This window comes from Colius striatus, chromosome 25, assembly GCF_028858725.1.
Source record: "Colius striatus isolate bColStr4 chromosome 25, bColStr4.1.hap1, whole genome shotgun sequence".
Lineage (NCBI taxonomy): Eukaryota > Metazoa > Chordata > Aves > Coliiformes > Coliidae > Colius > Colius striatus.
Genome location: NC_084783.1, coordinates 1,382,781 through 1,400,248, shown reverse-complemented (window position 1 = coordinate 1,400,248; position 17,468 = coordinate 1,382,781). Strand labels below are relative to the sequence as shown.

The 17,468-nt window shown below is 49.5% G+C and overlaps 1 protein-coding gene across 2 annotated transcripts; it reads left to right on the top strand.

Moving 5' to 3' along the window:
• The first annotated feature begins 58 nt into the window (after nucleotides 1-58).
• CHAF1A (chromatin assembly factor 1 subunit A) lies at nucleotides 59-17,144 on the top strand. 2 transcript variants are annotated; one of them, XM_062015211.1, is made up of 16 exons: nucleotides 59-238; nucleotides 644-694; nucleotides 909-1,360; nucleotides 1,532-1,714; nucleotides 4,179-4,235; nucleotides 7,096-7,337; nucleotides 7,931-7,991; nucleotides 8,453-8,521; nucleotides 8,909-9,132; nucleotides 9,877-10,045; nucleotides 10,244-10,324; nucleotides 10,412-10,501; nucleotides 10,712-10,973; nucleotides 11,703-12,184; nucleotides 14,472-14,565; nucleotides 16,568-17,144. In XM_062015211.1, the coding sequence occupies exons 1-16, from the start codon at nucleotides 232-234 to the stop codon at nucleotides 16,657-16,659; spliced, it is 2,616 nt and encodes an 871-aa protein (XP_061871195.1). In that variant the 5' UTR covers nucleotides 59-231; the 3' UTR covers nucleotides 16,660-17,144. The 2 variants fall into 2 exon arrangements, with proteins under 2 accessions (XP_061871195.1, XP_061871194.1); XM_062015210.1 differs by having other exon boundaries at nucleotides 60-238; nucleotides 909-1,714.
• The last annotated feature ends 324 nt before the right edge of the window (nucleotides 17,145-17,468 follow it).

Genomic DNA, 17,468 nt, shown 5'->3' with positions numbered 1-17,468 from the left:
CTCCTTCCCGCCCCCCTCGCGAGACGCGGGCGGGAAGGGGGCGGGGCAGGCGGAAGGCCGGGTCACGTGGGGCGCGCTCCGCCTATCAGCGCGGCGAGGCGCGGGGTCGCCCCGGCTCCCGCCAAATACGAGCGGGAGGCGCCGGGGCGGGACCGGACGGGCCGGACCGGGCCGGGCCGCGGCGCGTCGGGCACCGCCGCCGGAGCAGCGGCGGGAGCCGCGCTGGCGGCCATGGCAGGTAGCACCGGGCCGGGGGGGCGCGGTGGGGACGGGCCGCGGTGTGTTTCCGGCGGCCGTTGGGCCGCGGGGTGCGCGGGGCCTCCCTGGGGTAACAAAGGAGGCCCGTCAGCCGCCGCCGCGCCCCGGAACCAGGCCCGGGCCCGGCCTGCTGCCTCCTTCCTGCCCTACGCCCCCTCCCTCACGCTGGCCCCGGCCGGGGGCCGCTGTCCGGGGTGTGGGGATCCCCCTGAGCCGGAGGGGTGCCGGCGGGGCTCGGCTTGGCCCCTTTGTCCGGCCTCTGGGTGGTCGCGCTCCGGCCTTAGGAGAGCTGTCGGGCGCTGTGGCGGGTCGGCTGTCCCGGGGAAGACGGTGGCTCAGCGGGAAGGTGTCATGGGTGCTGATTTACGATGTTTTTGCTTCGCAGCCATGGAGTGCAGAGACAAAGCGGCTCTTCCCCCGCGGAAGCTCGTACAAGGTAAGGCTGCAGGGGGAGTGTGTGTCGCCTGCCTGCTGGGGAGGTGTCACACCTGATTTCATGAGAGAGAATGGCTTTGCAGTCATAAACTATCCTTAGTGGGCTAATCTGTTTCATTTCTTGTGCATAAGAGTGAATTAAATGTCCCTCTCTCTGATCCCCTCCCCCTCACCTCACCCCTGTGACGTGACTAAAGAAAGAAATATTGTTTCAGCTCGGCTGCCCTTCAAACGCCTGAATCCTGTCCCCAGGGAGAAATACGAGGCAGATGCAGAAGTCAAAAAAATGAAGAGCTCCCAGAGTGGTTTTGGCCTCAGTAAGGATTCCTCCCTCGACCTATCACACACATCCCTGGACAACGTGGAGAATAACTGTCAGCTGGATGCTGATGTGAACTTTACTCCCAAGCTTGTGAATGGAAAGGGTCCATTAGACCATTTTATCCAGAAAAACAGCAAAAGGGGCCTAGATGAAACTGTCATTGTTATTGACCTGACAGAGAGCTCGAGCCAGAGACTCGGTGACGACACAGACCCTGGCAACTGCGACTCCAAAGCCTCTTCATCTGTGGCTGTAACTAATGGCACGATAGGAAAAGAGAGAAGCCAGTTGAGTTGTCTGAATTCCACTCAGAGCAGCCCCAGGGATGACTCAATGGAGACTGAGGTGAAGGAAGGTGAAGGTTTGGTGGGTGGAATCCAGGCACGGGTCAGGTTAATGGAGGGCAGCGATGTGGGAAACCCCCAGGTCAACCAGAGCGAACTGAAGGGTGTCATCTTTGAGGGGAAGATGCCTGTAGTGCTCCTGGAGGATATTATGACAGCAAAATCTCCCCAGGTCGCTTCTCTGAGTGGAAACATCACGTTGGAAAATGAGAGCATGGAATTGTCTCACGAAGGAGACTCTGGACTCACCAACTCCTCCCTAAGCTCCCACTCTGGGAGCTCACCTGAGGTGCAGCCTCCTGCAGAAGCAAAGAGGAATACCAGCCCCTTAGCTGCCTCCACGCCTCTTAGGAAGGTTGGTTTCTTTTCTTGGCTGTTTGTAATGAAAAGCTGTTGCATTGCAGGTAGGTTGGATGGCTTCCAGTGCGTGGACAGAAGCTGGAGCATAAACAGTTTTACTTAAGCACAAGGGAAAACTTCTTTCTTATTGAGATGAGGGAGCCCTGGCCCAGGCTGCCCAGGGAGGGTGTGGAGGCTCCTTCTTGGGAGGTTTCCAAACCCACCTGGACACATTCCTGTGCCTCCTGAGTGAGTGGAACCTGCTTTAGCAGAGAATTGGACTGAATGATCTCTAGAGGGCACTTCCAACCCCCACCACTCTGGGTTTCTGTGAATATATCTTTCCTCTCATAAAGATGGTGAAGTGGTGTTGATTTATCAATAGCATCACTGAATTATTGCCCTGGTGAATCTTCCTTTACATCCTGTTGCTAAAGGATTTCAGTCTTGCCTGGCTTTGCATCATAAAAATGGCACTTTCAGCTCTGTTACAGGTTCATTTTATGTACATATTTTTAATGAACTCCTCATGAAGTGCATTCTCTAGGGCTTGGTGTTATAACTGAGACAAGAGTGATGTCCAAAAGACTTTTGCCCCTGAGGGAGTATTTTACAGTCTGTCCTTGATGAAGCTGCTGTAATTCCTGCAAGAGGATGTCACCCCAGACTGTGCAGGTGCTTCCCCATCTCTCAGTTTCTGCAAGTGTGGCATAGAAAATGCTGTGAACTCAAAGTACAACATGAGTGTGGAAGTGCAGATCTCTGTATGAGGATGGAGAGTGAGTCAGAAGAGCCTCTGTCTCTCCAATCTTTGCACACAGAGCTTGTGCCCTCAGCCCAGGGAGCTGCTGGGGACCTGTGATGCTGCTGAGCAGGGAAGGCAGGAGCACAGGAGGGAAACCCCTCAAAATGAGCTGATTTATTGGCATCTTAGGTCCAGTTCAATCACTGCGCTCCACCAAGAGACCCCAAAACATGGGTGTTTTGTGGTGTGGCATTGAAGAGGGAGTTTATGAGGACAAGAGCATCTCTGCAGGTGACTGAGTGTCTTGGGAAGGGATCAGTGGGAGCTTACCTTGGGACACACAGGAAAATACAATGTTGAGGGGTGGGTTGATATTGTGCTGCCGGAGGCAGAGAACTGAGGAAGTGGCTCAGGTAAAAGAGAAGAGCAGCTGGTAGCCTTCCTGCTAATACCACCTTCAGACTTTTCAGAAAGGTTTTTCCCAACCAGCCCCCCCAGGGTTTAAGGACAGACTATGCCACAAGGGAAGATAAACCTCCTGGAGGAGGTAGGGATGAGTTATCTTGGACTTGGAGCTCACAGTGTGACAGGTCTTTCATTTCTTCTGCTGTGTCCTTGGCAAGAAAAATGATGTATTTTTATAGTGTTAAAACTTGCAATCTCTCATCTCTGAATACACAAAACTCAAGCAGGCATGGAGTGTTTCCAGCATGGCAGAGCAAACACATCAAGAGCCAAGTCCTCTTGTTAAGACAATAACATGAACACGTGAAGGATGGCTGGAACAAACAGCTCAGGTGCCACTTGCCAAGATGAGGGGTCTGCCCCTTGGCCTGTACAGTTGTCTGTCCTGGAGGGTTTATTTTCCCCAGGTGGAAACAAATTAAAGCTCCCAGTTGAGAGAATTCTTGGTTTATGTCACAAACACAGAATCTCCTGCTGCAGCTTTGTCCTGGGGAGACTTAAATTGTCTGAGGACAGAAATACCCTGGAGGAGTCCCTTAATCACAGGGTGACACTGAATGGCAGGAGAAGGAACAGGGGAATACAAGAAACCCAAGCCTACAGCCTGCTGAAATATGGGTGAATTTATCCTCTAGAACAGTTCTTAGACATAAATCACCTTGTTTTTCTCCCCCTATATATAAAAGCTCTTAGAGAAATGAGAAGTGTGACCTGTTGGGAACTCTGGGTTGATCCTCTGGTACTAGTGGAAGAGTCTGATTACAAGAAATCTTAAAATATGGTTGATAGTCCTTGTGTTCAGGAAGTTACATCTAAATATCACAGCAACAGCAAGTGGTGGCATGAAGAAGGAAAGAAACCAACCCAAATTGAACTGGAATGATGTGACTTTGCTGTAATGAAATGTCTCTGTTCCCAGTTGTGATTGGGAGCAGCAGTAGCTTCTGTTAGTTGTCCTGCACGTGCCCTTCCCTGGCAGATGAGACTTGAAGTGAGGAGAGCAGAGGTGTTTGTTTATGCAGAGCTTCCTAACTTGGGCTTGAATGTAAACAGAAGCATTCAGATGCATCCAGGCTTAAGTGTAAATTGAAGTGAGATGAGCTTGGACCATCCCGTGCTGCAGGAATTGCTCCAGTTGCTCAATACACTCATCTGCAAGAACAATGGTAATAGAATTCAGATGAAGCTTGCTGTTCTCCTGCTAAGAGCTGTGGTGCCTACTGGAAAGGGGATGTTGTGGCTCTCTAAAACTTGCCTTTTGTAATTCCAGGTCTCTCAGAAATTCCCCAAAAGTTCGGCCGAGAAGGAGAAGCTGAGATTGCAAAAAGTAAGGCATTGTCACTGCTGTAGAAGTTAACCTGTGCTCTGCTGGGGTGTTGGAGACTTAAGCAAAGCCCTTCACATTTCCTCTTAGCCCACTTAGAACATCTCTCTCCCTGCTTTTCCTCACTGATGAATATGGAAGTACCTTAAGGCACGCACTTAAAGTACTTGGCTCCTTCCAGAGCTGCTCAATGTGTATGTAATGAAGTGTGGGTGGCCTGCACTCCATTTCTCAGCACTTTGGGAAGAGATTAAGGAACTCTGTGTTGCTGACTCCTTGTCAAAATGCTTTTCAGAATATTTCTCAAACCCTCAGTGAGAAGAGGGTAGGTGCAGCCTGCTGAGTGGACAGACAGAGAGGAGATCTTTTACTTGAGCTCTCTTCCTGCTTCATCCTTCTCACCCTTCCCTCTTTTAAACCATGAACCAGTCTGCTCCTCATTTAAAGAGCAAGGCAAACAGGCCACTGTGGTTTTGGCTTGCAGGAGAAGCTGTTGGCTATCACAAGCTCTAGTCTCTGCTCAGATGCAGACTCTTGTTTCATACCAAAACAGCCATGCAATAACTTTGCTGCCCATTTTGCTTACAGTCATAAAACACTCAATGTAAGGGAGGCTGGTGGAGCTGGTGAACAGTCAGGGCTGTGTGAGTGGGTTTTGCCTGCCAGCAGATGGGGTGTTTCTGGAACTGCAGTTAGGAAGGGCCTGTGTTTATAAATTCTTGTTGTCTTTCTTAGTAACTAGTTTATCAAGTTGATGGAGGGCTGTTGCCTGCTTTATATCAGCTTATCTGTGGTGGAGCCTGCTCCTCAGAGCTTTGCTTTTTACAGTGCCCCATATAGAACTCCAATCTGTTTTCTTTCATTCTCTGTGTATGTAAAAATAGCAGCAATGTGAGGGAGAGATGAGAATAAGAGCTTTATTACCCTAAAAAATGAAAGAGGACCTGCCAATCCTGCTGTGAAGTTCACTTCCCTGCTTTCCAAACTACCCACTAGACTTCCACTGATGGCCATGAGTTGCTGCTGACAATATTGGGCTTGGGCTTTTTTTTATCCTTGGCACCATTTTACATGTTGGTTGCCTTCTGCAGTGATTTGTACATTGTGGCACTGTTCAGTAAATCTTGATGTTGCCAAGAAGAGATGTGAAATAAATAAAACAAAACTGCAAACACACAGGGAGGGGACTTGTGTGTCTGAGCAGAGATGTACCCTGGGTTGCTGGTGAAGTCACTGCAGCCTGCAGGAGAAGGAAGCTTTCTTTCTGGAGTCTGCCATTTTTACAGTGAGCATCCCACCTTCTCCTTTGTGGCAGTAGAGACAGCATGAGAATTTCAGTTGTTTAGGGAGGAAAAACTGTGAGGGGCAGCAATTTCCTTGTGCTCTTCCCCTCCTTGAGAGTTGGGCAGAGAGAAACCTCATGAGGTTCAACAAGGACAAGGGCAGAGTCCTGCACCTGGGGAGGAACAACCCCATGCTCCAGGACAGGCTGGGGGTGACCTGCTGGAGAGCAGCTCTGCAGAGAGAGACCTGGCAGTGCTGGGTGATAATAAGCTAAACATGAGCAGCAAAGTGCCCTCGTGGGAAAGAGCCAATGGCAGCCTCGGGGCAGCAAGAAGAGTGTGGGCAGCAGGTCAAGGGAGGTTGTGCTCCCTCTCTACTCTGCCCTGGTGAGGCCTCATCTGGAGTCCTGTGGCCAGTTCTGGGCTCCTCAGCTCCAGAGGGACAGGGAACTGCTGGAGAGAGGCCAGTGCAGGGCCACCAAGATGATCAGGGCACTGGAACATCTTTCATACAAGGAAAGGCTGCAGGAGCTGGGGCTGTTTAGTCTGGAGAAGAGGAGACTGAGGCGGGATCTTAGTAACATTTACAAGTATCTCAGTGGTGGGTGTCAGGAGCTTGGGGCAGCACTTTTTTGTATCTAACAACAGGACAAGGGCTGATGGGATGAAGCTGGAACACAAACAGTTCCACTTAAACATATGGAAAAGCTATTTGAGTGTTGGAGTGAGGGAGTCCTGGCCCAGGCTGCCCAGGGAGGGTGTGGAGGCTCCTTCCTTGGAGGGCCTCAGGACCCACCTGGACACGTTCCTGTGTGACCTGATCTAGGTGGGAGCTGCTTCTGCAGGGGGTTGGACTGGATGAGCTCTAAAGGTTCCTCCCAACCCCACCATGCTGTGATTCTGTGATAATGCCCCTTCAGTAAGCTTAGAGCTGGTGGTGGTGTCTGATTCTCTAACACAAGCTGACACAAGGGATGGGGGTTGTTTTGCAAGCTTCAGGTTTTTGTAAAGCAGCTGCACAACCCAGAACCTGGAGACTCATGTTAGTACCTGAGAGGGAGAAACATCATCAGAAAATCCTTGTGCACACTCAGATCAAATTCACTTTTCAGGCTTATGGCCCTGTGTTGGTAGAAGAGCATGAAAGGCTGAGTTCAGGGGGGAGGTGTTTGCAAAGGGAGTGTTTTGGAAACAATCTGTAATCTGCAATAAAGTAGAGAATGAATGTAAAAGCACTTGTCATTCTCTGTGATGCTCCACTGGCTGTGAAGGGGACTCAAGTGTAAAGCAGGTAGGATGCAAAGCTTCCCTTGCTGCTGAGAAAAACAGAAAAGCCTCTGTTTGTCAGGAGACAAAGAAGAAAGAGTGCTGCAGAGAGCCAGTCCAGAGTAACTCAGCTGGCTGAGGCAACAGGTAGCTGCAGTTAATACTCATGTCCTGTGGTGGCTGGAAACTGCTGTGGGTCAAGCCCTGGGTGGGTGCAAGAATTTCCTCTGGTGTCTCATAAAGTCCTGATTTTAGTTGAGTTTCTTATGCCAGCAGCTGTTGCCAACTTGCTTAAGGGCTTGTTTCTGCCCCAGGACCAGGAGCGAGCAGACAAGCTGCAGAAGTTGCAAGCGGAAAGGGAGGAGAAGGGAAGGCTGAAAGAAGAGGCAAAAGCTGCGAAAGAACGGGCCAAGGAGGAGGCAAAGAAGAAGAAAGAAGAGGAGAAGGAGTTGAAAGAGAAAGAAAGGAGAGAAAAGAAAGAAAAAGAAGAAAAGGAAAAGGCTGAGAAGCTGAGAGTGAAGGAGGAGAAGCGCAAGGAGAGGCAGGAAGCTTTGGAGTAAGTGACTGGGTTTCCACAGGTCCTGGGGAATAAGAAGTGGTGCAAACACCTTGCCATACCCAGCTTAACTGTCCTTTCTATAGGCTGCACTGCCCAAACAGCACCTGCCTCTGTCATGGGGTAGGTTTTGAGCATTTGAAAGTGCCACAGCCTAGTCTCAGCAGTGCTTTGTGCTTGCAGCCTGGCCTGGGCTTCTGATTTGAAAGGGCTGAAAAGAGCTGTTGTGCTCCACTGGGTTTTCCCTTTGTGACCAGTCTTGCCTGTGCTTTTGCAGTTTGCTGGCACTGCTGCCCTGCCTGTTGAAGAAGTTGCTCCTAACTTGATAATACAATGAACACTCTTTGCTGGTGTTAAGGGAAACTTGAAGCAACCTAACTACTTTATGGCTAAACCAGGTCAATATTTGCTCTAGAAGGAATGAAGAGAGGCTTCTCTAGGCTTAGCCAAGTATGGTCCTCAGCTGAGTTGATAGCTTATCTTCCTGTTTAGTGTGGTGAGGTCTCAGGCAGGGTCTGGGGCTTCTCAGCTCTTCCTCAGTGCAAATAAACACTTTGTGATTTGTAACAGTTATCATGGACTTTCTATTACAGGGCAAAACTTGAGGAGAAGAGAAAGAAAGAGGAGGAGAAACGGTTAAGAGAGGAGGAAAAGGTAAATACTTCCTCTAGCTCATCTCTCAGTTCATCTGGTGATGTTCATGGGCTCCCTGGCAGCCCTTCTGGGGGCTTCCAGTTCTGGTGTACCCTCCGTTGCATGTGCTCAGTGGCCCTAGTTGGGATGCAGCCTGTCCCTGGCTGCTTGTATCATGCAGGCTTCTTGACTCCCACTTCCACATGTGTTGGTGTGTTTTACCTCTTGAAGTCTTCTCTGCACTGGTGGGGTTTATTTCAGTGCCTATGAGTGAACCCAATCCTTTGTCTTGGCAATGACATTGAAATGCACTGGCTGTGTTAGAGAAGACAATTAAGGGTGGGTTTTATGTTCCAGGAGCTGGTAAACAACTCAGTTTGCTTGATACCTCCCTAGATTTGAAGTTGGGTCATGCATGAGCTGCCCTGGAAGGCTTTGCCCTGCCCTTGTGTGTATAACTTGCATTTTGTGTCTGATTTCAGCGTATTAATGCCCAGAAAGCAGAAATCACGAGGTTCTTCCAGAAACCAAAGACTCCCCAAGCCCCAAAGGTGAGGTGTTGCTACCCCTGTGTTGTGCTGTTGGCCCTGCATTAGTTGTCTTTGCTAAAAGACACCCAATTTCCTTCTGACCTATCCCTTAGAGCTTCTTAGGCAGACAAAGCATTCATAGTTCCTAATGTCAGAAGTATAATGAAGGGTTTAATAAGTCTGTGACCAGAGCAGAGAAGTTGTTTGTAGTTGCCAAGTGAAAATCTCAGCTCTGTCTTCTCATGCATTGCCTGGAAAGAGCCAGATTCCCTTGAAGCCTTAGATAGGAAGGACTTAACCTAAATCATCCCTCCAGCCTGGTATTGAGGTTTGCTGTGTATCTTGGATGTGGTGGTGCCACAGTTTCTCAGGTGTTCACACCCTGATGATCCTCATTTCACACTTCAGATCCTTGCAGGCTCTTGTGGAAAGTTTGCTCCTTTTGAAATTAAGGAGAACATGGTCTTAGCTCCCCTCTGTCGAATTGCCCTGGATCCTGACTTCTTAGAACACCTGGATAAGCTCCTGCATGCACAGAACACTGAAGCTTCTTTCTTGAGGGACCTGAAGTGTCGTAAACCACGGAAAACTGGGCCAACTTTTGTCAGGAACAGCACAGACATCATAAACAGGTCAGTCTGTGCTTTGGGGAGAGCTGTCCTCACTGCTTTTGTATGATGAGCTGCAGAATGGTGTTGAGGTATATTCTGATGTTGGAGAAGGTGGAAGGATGGAGCTTTTCTTTGAGTGCTCATTCTGTGTGAGTTTCCACAGGGAGCAGTACATGAGGGTATAGATTTCCTTCACTCCAAACAATGCTTCTCAGACCCTTCCCCACAGGAAACCTTGTGCTTCAGGCAGCTGCATTCAGCACTGGGGCACTGATGACCTTGGGTGGTGTTTGGCTTTTGATAGTTTAAGTAAATGACCTTAGCAATAGAGGTGGTGTTAAGGAGGGAGTTGGCTTGTCTGTGACTCATGTTCTTACTGGAGAGTTGAAAGAACGTGTTCTACTGAACACAAGCTCTGGGTTGGGATTGTGACTGAACCAAAAGGACATTTTCCTGAGCAGCAAAGGAGTATTCTGAAAGTGCTCCCAAGTAAGGAGTGACAGGCCAAGAGGAAATGGGCTGAAGTTGCCCCAGGAGAGGTTGAGGTTGGAGTTGAGGCAGAACTGTTTCCTGAGAGGGGTGTCAGCCCCTGTGCCAGGCTGCCCAGGGAGCTGGGGAGTGCCCAGCCCTGGAGGGATCCCAAAGCCCTGGAGCTGAGGTGCTGAGGGCTGTGGGTCAGTGCTGGGCTGGGCAGGGACTCCAGGAGCCTGGAGATCTTTTCCAACCCAACCCAACCAATTCTGTGATTCTGTCTTCTCTCAACAGTGATGTGGTGGTAGTGGATAACTGCAAAACAGATGCTGTTCCTGAAAGGGGGAAGTTTGGCAGGATGAAACTGCTGCAGTTCTGTGAGAATCACCGTCCTGCATACTGGGGCACGTGGAACAAGGAAACCACTCTGATCCATCCCAGGAATCCTTGGGCAAAGGACAGTGTAAGCACCCTGCAGGCACTGGGGTTGGGTTCTTTCCTTTATGCTCTTGAAGTGAACATGCAGTTGGTTCAGTTCACCTGTTCTGTGGGATTTCTGATCCACTAGTTGCTCTTTCTCCTGGGTTTGGTGACCCTGCCTGGGCTCTGCCATTGCCCTCCCAGGTGACTGACACCAATGGCATGTTGGCATCTCTTCTAGAAACTATTGGACTACGAAGTAGATAGTGATGAAGAATGGGAAGAGGAGGAGCCTGGAGAAAGCCTCTCTCACAGTGAAGGGGTGAGGGTTCCACGTGCTGCAGAGCAGCTTTCTGAGCCTGGGGCACTTGTCTGTGATTTCTAACCAACGGAGTTGATTCTTTTTTAGGATGATGAAGAGGAGGGAGAGGATGAAGATGATGATGATGGGTTTTTTGTACCCCATGGGTACCTATCTGAAGATGAAGGAGTGACAGAAGTAAGTGAAACAAGTGTCACTATTCCCATCCCAATTGCCCATGAATCATGTCCTAGATACTGGGAGGAAGAAAGGGTGGAGCCTTGGCAGCGAGGTAACACAGCTCAGATCTGCAGGGCTCAGGAGCAGCTCTCTCAGGGAACACAGCAAAAAGCTGCTGTTGTTTTCCTGGAATGAGTGTATCAAGTTCTTTCTCACTCTTGGCTTTAGGAGTGTGATCCAGAGAATCAGAAGGTTCGTCAGAAGCTGAAAGCGAAGGAATGGGATGAACTGATGGCCAAGGGGAAGAGGTTCCACGTTCTCCAGCCTGTGAAAATTGGCTGCATCTGGGAAAGTGCAGAGAGTGACAGCAGCACAAACACAGACCTCAAGGTCCTCAAGCAGTTCACAGCCTGTGTCCTGGATTCACCTGTGGCTGAGGAAGAGCAGCAGATACAGAAATGTAGCAAAAAAAGAGCAAAAGATCAACAGAGTAAGACCTGAAGGGCTAAATCGCTGTGCTGAGGCACTGCTGTGCTCACCTTTGCAGTGAGTGGAGCTTTCTAGTGACAAACTCAGTGTGGCCTGTTTGTCACAAGCCTGAAATCCAAGGAGTGTCTGTGAGAGCTCTTCTGAAGGAGTTGTCTGGTATTGCATCCAGTGTGGCCTTAGTTGGGCTCCGCCAAAACCCCTTGCTCTGGATAATTTAGCAAGTAGCAAAAGGCTTCAGCAGGTTCAGGTTTAGGGCTGCAAGTGCTCAGGACCATTGACTTGTCTGTTGTTCAGGGGGAGAGGATTTAGTTTGTGTGGTGGGTTATTATTGGGAGGTTTTTTGGAGGTATTATTGGAGGTATTTTCTACATCAAATCAGAGTTGTTTTGGTTGGCAAAGCCCTTGAAGCTGCTGCAGCCCCAGCCCTCCCCTCACCCTGCCCAGCCCAGCACTGACCCACAGCCCTCAGCACCTCAGCTCCAGGGCTTTGGGATCCCTCCAGGGCTGGGCACTCCCCCAGCTCCCTGGGCAGCCTGGCACAGGGGCTGACACCCCTCTCAGGGAAACAGTTCTGCCTCAGCTCCAACCTCACTTTAGCTCCTGTTACAATCCCCCGTCTAAACTTCCTCTCAGCCTGTTTCTGCAGCGTGTGCTATGGCAGCCTGCTGCTTCTTCTGGACTTTTAACCAGTTTCTTCTCCCCTCACCCTTTGCACATCTTTTCTCTGCAGTCCTTGGCCAGCTTCTGCCTCTGCTACATGGCAATGTGAACGGGAGCAAAGTGATCATCCAGGAGTTCCAGGAGTGCTGCCGCCAGGGACTGTTGAGCGAAGCGGCCGCAGCCGCCGAGGGCAGCGACACGAGCCCAGCCAGCCCCTCACGGCCACAGACACCCCTGGGTGAGGACAGCAGGGTCCCCTCCAAGGCCAGGCTAAAGAGGATCATTTCTGAGAACTCTGTGTATGAGAAGAGACCTGAATATAGGATGTGTTGGTACGTTCACCCTGAGGTGCTGAAGAGTTTTGCTCAAGAACATCTCCCCGTCCCCTGTCAATGGAACTACGTCACCCAGGTCCCTTCTTCGGGGAAGGAGGAGGGTGGCAGCGTGCCAGGAGTGGCTGTCCTGCAGACCACCCCCACCTCAGTCAAGAGGAAGTCCACTGGAAGCATGTCCATCACTAAATTCATGAAGAGGCCTCGGGATGCTGAACAGGTGAGTCCCTGTGGTGCTCCTCCCCAGTAGAGAACCATGGGGGTGTAGCTGGGTGTCTCTGTCAGGCAACCAGCCAGGCTTAGCTGAGCAGAGACAAAATACAAAGCTACAGACACTGTCCTTCACACACAACAAAACCCCTTTTTGTGGGGAGGGGAGTGAGATGATATGACTCTAAAGAGATGGGTTTCTTTTGTGTCTCTCCAGCTTGGCCTGTCTGTTTCATTTGAAGTGTTGCTCTCCTGCTGTTCCTCCATTTTCTGCTGGTTGGCAGTGATTGCCTCTGAGCTGTGAATGGTTTCTGAGTGTCTGTTTGGCCTTGCTTTTACAGCTGTGTATAATTTGTATGCAGGTTTTTATGTGTGTGTTTGGCTGCCAGATGTAGAGCAGCCTGAGCTGGTGACTTCCATCGGTTCCACGTGGTTCCTGAGCCCAGAAGTCAGTAAAGTCTCCAGCTGTCAGTCACAGAGCTGGATTTCAAGAGCTGGTTTAAAAACCATCATTCCTAGGAACAAAATGAGATGGATTTGGAGCAGTTACTACTCTTGCTCTAAGTTTTGTTGTGGTTTTCCTGTTGTTTTGCTTCTGCTCTTCAGGGTAGCCATGGGTGGTATTAAGAGCTTAATCATCCAAAAGGATGACCGTGAAGTGTGTGATTGGTGCTTTAGCTGTGTGGTGATGCTCTGGCAGGCATTTAAGACAACTGTTTGCCTCCAAACCTACAAGGAAGGTAGAAACAGAGTTTGCACTGGCAGTGGGTTTATTCCTCATTCCCTGTGGACAAGGGGGTGAGGGAAGAAACCACAGACAAGGCTTTTCATGCTTTTCCTTCCCTATTTGTTCTTGGCTTCTTTGGCTTTTCTACTGAAAAAGCTCTGCATTGAAGCCTTGGTAGGGATCAGAGACTTGTGAGAAGCTGCTCAGCCCCCAAACTCCATCTGCTTTGGGTTTTTTTTTCTTACACACTAAATAAAGGCAGAGATTAAAATCTCTGCTTGGCACCTACTGGAAATTCTGCTTAAACTGACTACTTGAGCACAAATAGCAAAAACCCCCAAAGGCTTTTGGTGGCATTACATCACTGACTGAATTCTTCAAAGCTCTTGAAAGCATCTTAAATCTGCCCTGCTGAGGTGCAGCTCAGAGCCAAGGTGTCAGAGTCCTGAAAGCCTTTCATGCCTGATGTCTAAATAAATCAGCACAGCTCAGGTACTGAGGCCCCATCCTTCCTGGAGCTTGGGCAGAGCCAAGGTCAAGGCTGACAGGTTCTCTGCCCCTGGCACGTGTTCCTCTGCCACAAAGCTGACAGCAGGACTCTAAATAAAGGTGCTCTTACATAAACTGGAGAGAGAGAGAAGAGCTCAGTGTTGGAGTGGGCAGTACCTGGGGGTGTGGAGGAGGAGGAGGAAGCTTACTCTGAGAACTGTGACTCTGTAATGAAAGACTGAAACATAAAATGTATTGGAGCAGCTTCTAGGGGGTGGGGACCAGGTTTAGGTCTGAGATTTTAGTTGGTAGGGGAAAAGAAACTCACAAACACTCACAGCTGCTCAGTGCTGGGCAACTTCAGTTTGTGCTGCTCCTTGTATTCATTTTCTCCTTTCCAAAGGTGTGGTTTGTGCTGCTGCCAGGGCAGAAAACAGGGTAACCAAGGGAAGAACTGTCCTCCCTCCCTGAATAAAAGCTAATAGGCAGAGATGAGGAGGAGTCAGGGGGAGAAAAGCTTCAAACTGCGCAAGCAGAAATCATTTTCACTCTTCAGAAGGTAGAAAGCATGCCAAATAGTCAGCAGGGGGGGAGGAGAGATCTCCCTTCCAAAGAAACAACACCACAGGCTTTAATTAAGGCCTGGACTAACTCTTGGATGTGTGGGCTGTTGATCACGTTGCATAATTGCAACACATCCTTGGCCTGCTTCCTGATGAGGCCTTTTGTCAAAATTCAGTGTCTTACTTCAGTGCTTACTTTTCTTCCCTACAAGCATGTCTCACTGACCAGGCTGTGCTGGGAGCCCTCAGCCTGAGGAGAGCCTGCTGCAGGCCATCATAGAATGGCTTTGTTTGGAGAAGCTCCTGGAGCCCTCCCCTCACCCTGCCAAGCCCACCACTAACCCTTGCTCTTGTTCAGCAACATCCCATTACCCTCAGCCCATGGCTCCAGCCTGGCCAGGGCCCTCTGCAGAGCCTTCCTGCCCTCAAGCAGTTCTGGCCCTGGCTGCCCTCAGTCTCACTCATTGTTTGGCAGCTCACTCATCATGCAGCCTGTATCTGTTTTCTTCCCCCTCAAGGCTGAAGCTGCAGAGATGGATGGATTTCAGGCAGACACTGAGGAAGATGAGGAAGATGATGACTGCATGATTCTGGATATACAGCCAGGCAAAGGTGGGAGAATAAATTGCTAGCAGTCTCTTGGCAGGCACTTGCTCCCACAAAGAGCACAAGAGTGGGAACAGTGTGTGGCTAAACCTGTTGCAGTTGTTGTGGCACTTTTTCACCAAGCCTCATGCTTTTCTCTGTAGGTGTTTTATTGAATCTACCTCCCTGCTTTTATGTTTTACTATTTGTTTGTCATGCCCTTTAACCTGCTCTTGCCCTTTTCTTCCCTCTGACTCTAGCACAAAGCACTTGACGAGCATTTGGCTGCCCTTTAACCTGCTCTTGCCCTTTTCTTCCCTCTGACTCAGTAGCACAAAGCACTTGACAAGCATTTGGCTGCCAGTGTGAGGGTTTTTTTGGCCACTAATGAAAGTGAAGGTTGGGGTCAGTGTCTGCAGATCTGCTGTTGGTGGGTGTTGCTTGGGGGGGAGTGTTCCCTGGGGCCAGAGCACTTCCAGTAGCTCCAGACCCTGTCAGTCCTGGCACTTCCCCTCAGCTGCCTTCTTGAAGGCTTAGGTGCAGCTGCAGTGTGTGTTCTGAAGGAGACAACATCAGACAATAACCAGGCTCTCAGCTGTTTGACATTTGAGGGCTCCCATCAACACTTTGCTCTAAGCAGTTGCTTATATTTGTGTCCCAGTTGTCCCTTGGCTCCCAAAGCTCCAGCTCTGTAGCACATCATTTCAGGCTATGGATTTGGAAGCAGTGGGATGAGGATGTGAAGCAGCTCCTTTCATCTTGGGTGAGGTTTGAACTAGACAGACTTGCTCACACAGATCAGTGGCTCTGCACCAAGCACACCGTGTGCATTCAGCTCCTCTAAACAGCTTTCAAAACCTCTGGGCCCTTGCTTACCACTCTCACAACGGGGCTCTTGCACAATGCTACTGCCACAACCTGATTTCAGGGAAGTTTGTGGGGTTTTTTGTGTTGGGCAGCTCTTCTAGTTGATAGATACAGCCTTGGGCATATTCCCAAAGCCCTGCATCCTATATTTGACCCATTCTACACATCTCTGGGTTCTCCTTTCTATCTCAGCTGCTGCTTCATGCCTCCTCTTGCCTCCCACAACAAACAACACAACTGTTTGACAAGAAGCTTTGCATTTAATCTTAAGCTGCTTTTGCTTATTACAAGAGTGGAGTGAGATGAAAGCCTTGCTTCAGGTTTGTAACCTCTCCTTCTGAGACTGGGGAATGCTCTTCAGTAGCTTCCCTTCCTCAGGATTTGTTGACACACAGGCAGCTGTATTTGCTTATCTCTGAGCCTAAAGCACTGCAAAGATGATGAGGAGCCTTTTTATGGTTTAAATGGGTTTTTTTTAACACTATATTCAACCCATTTTTTAAATACTGTTGAAAAGGAGACTTGTAGACAAGCAAAGACAGATAATGCCTATAGTAGTCCAATTCCATGGATTAATGAGGCCTCATCTGGAGTCCTGTGTCCAGTTCTGGGCTCCTGAGCTCAGGAGAGACAGGGAACTGCTGGAGAGAGGCCAGTGCTGGGACACCAAGATGATCAGGGGCTGGAACATGTGTGTGAGGAGGAAAGGCTGCAGCCCTGGGGCTGTTCAGCCTGGGGAACAGAAGCCTGAGCTCAGGGGCACCTATTAATAGTTACAAATATCTGACTGGTGGGTGTCAGGAGGCTGGGGCAGCACTTTTATTTCTGTTGCACCCTGTGACAGGACAAGGGGTGATGGGAAGAAGCTGCAACACAAAAAGTTCCATTGAAACATAAGGAAAAGCTCTGTCACTGTTTCAGTGAGGGAGCCCTGGCCCAGGCTGCCCAGGGAGGGTGTGGAGGCTCCTTGGGAGCTTTCAAAACCCACCTGGACACGTTCCTGTGTGACCTGAGCCGGGTGGGAGCTGCTTCTGCAGGGGGTTGGACTGGATGAGCTCTGAATGTCCCTTCCAACCCCCACCATTTAAGAACCACAACCAAACCACACCATAAAACCAAACCAACCCCAAACAAAAAGCCAACCCTCCTGTGCACTTTGCAGGTTGTCCCTTGGCTGTTACAGCTCCAGAATCCAGTGGCACCAGAGCTGCTCTCCAGGCCGCCGGCACGGTCAGCACAGCTAATACAGTCTGAGACTCCACCACCTACTAACTTCTCTGTATGTATGTAGAATGAGTTAGAGAATCTTAAACCTCATGTATCTTTTGAACAAGATACTTGAAAGTATTCCATATTTCTTGTAAAGAGAAGACAGCACTTTGTTCTGCTTCAGACCAGATGGAAGCTTAAAAGTTTTAGTTCCTAGGAGTTGGGGTTTTTTTTAGCTTAAAGAAATGACTGCATATTAATCTGCTCTTAATAAAGCATTATTGGAATGTTGATACTTCTTTGTAACTGGAAGGTATCTTAAGTTATCTCTAAAACTAGTGGAGAGAGGGGTGGGGTTGGAAATAAGCTTATTGTGATGCCACTGGGAGAATGACTCTTGTTCATAATGTATAGCACGGCCTTGGGTATAAATGATGTACAATTATATTTGAATTTATGCTATCTGTATCATCCTGTTTGTGGTCTTAATTGCTCCAGAGAACAGAAACAGGGCTTTTACCTTTGGAAAAGTGCCCCTTGTTGGTCCTGTTTTGAGATGGCTGGTCTCCCCTAAAGCTGTGTGTACAGAAAAGCTCGTGTTTACCTCCCAGGACAACTGGAAGGTTGAAGGGTAAAGGACCAAACTAGCACTAAACTTGTTTATGGATGTAACAAACTTGCTGGGGGTTTTAACTTGATATAGATGAGTTTCTTAAAATGCTGGCTGTAGGCAGAGGCTCAATCTCTCACCAGGCTCCTGGGCTGTGAAACAAAGAGCTGGGGAACACACCAGTAAGCCCAGTGCCAGCCTGGGGCTCGTCCCCGTGTCAGACCTGGAAGAGCAATGCAACTGA

Coding starts and splice junctions, on each gene's coding strand:
- CHAF1A (XM_062015210.1), top strand. Junction 10,046..10,243: donor ATCCTTGGGCAAAGGACAGT/GTAAGCACCCTG, acceptor CATCTCTTCTAG/AAACTATTGGACTACGAAGT. Junction 10,502..10,711: donor AAGATGAAGGAGTGACAGAA/GTAAGTGAAACA, acceptor TCTTGGCTTTAG/GAGTGTGATCCAGAGAATCA.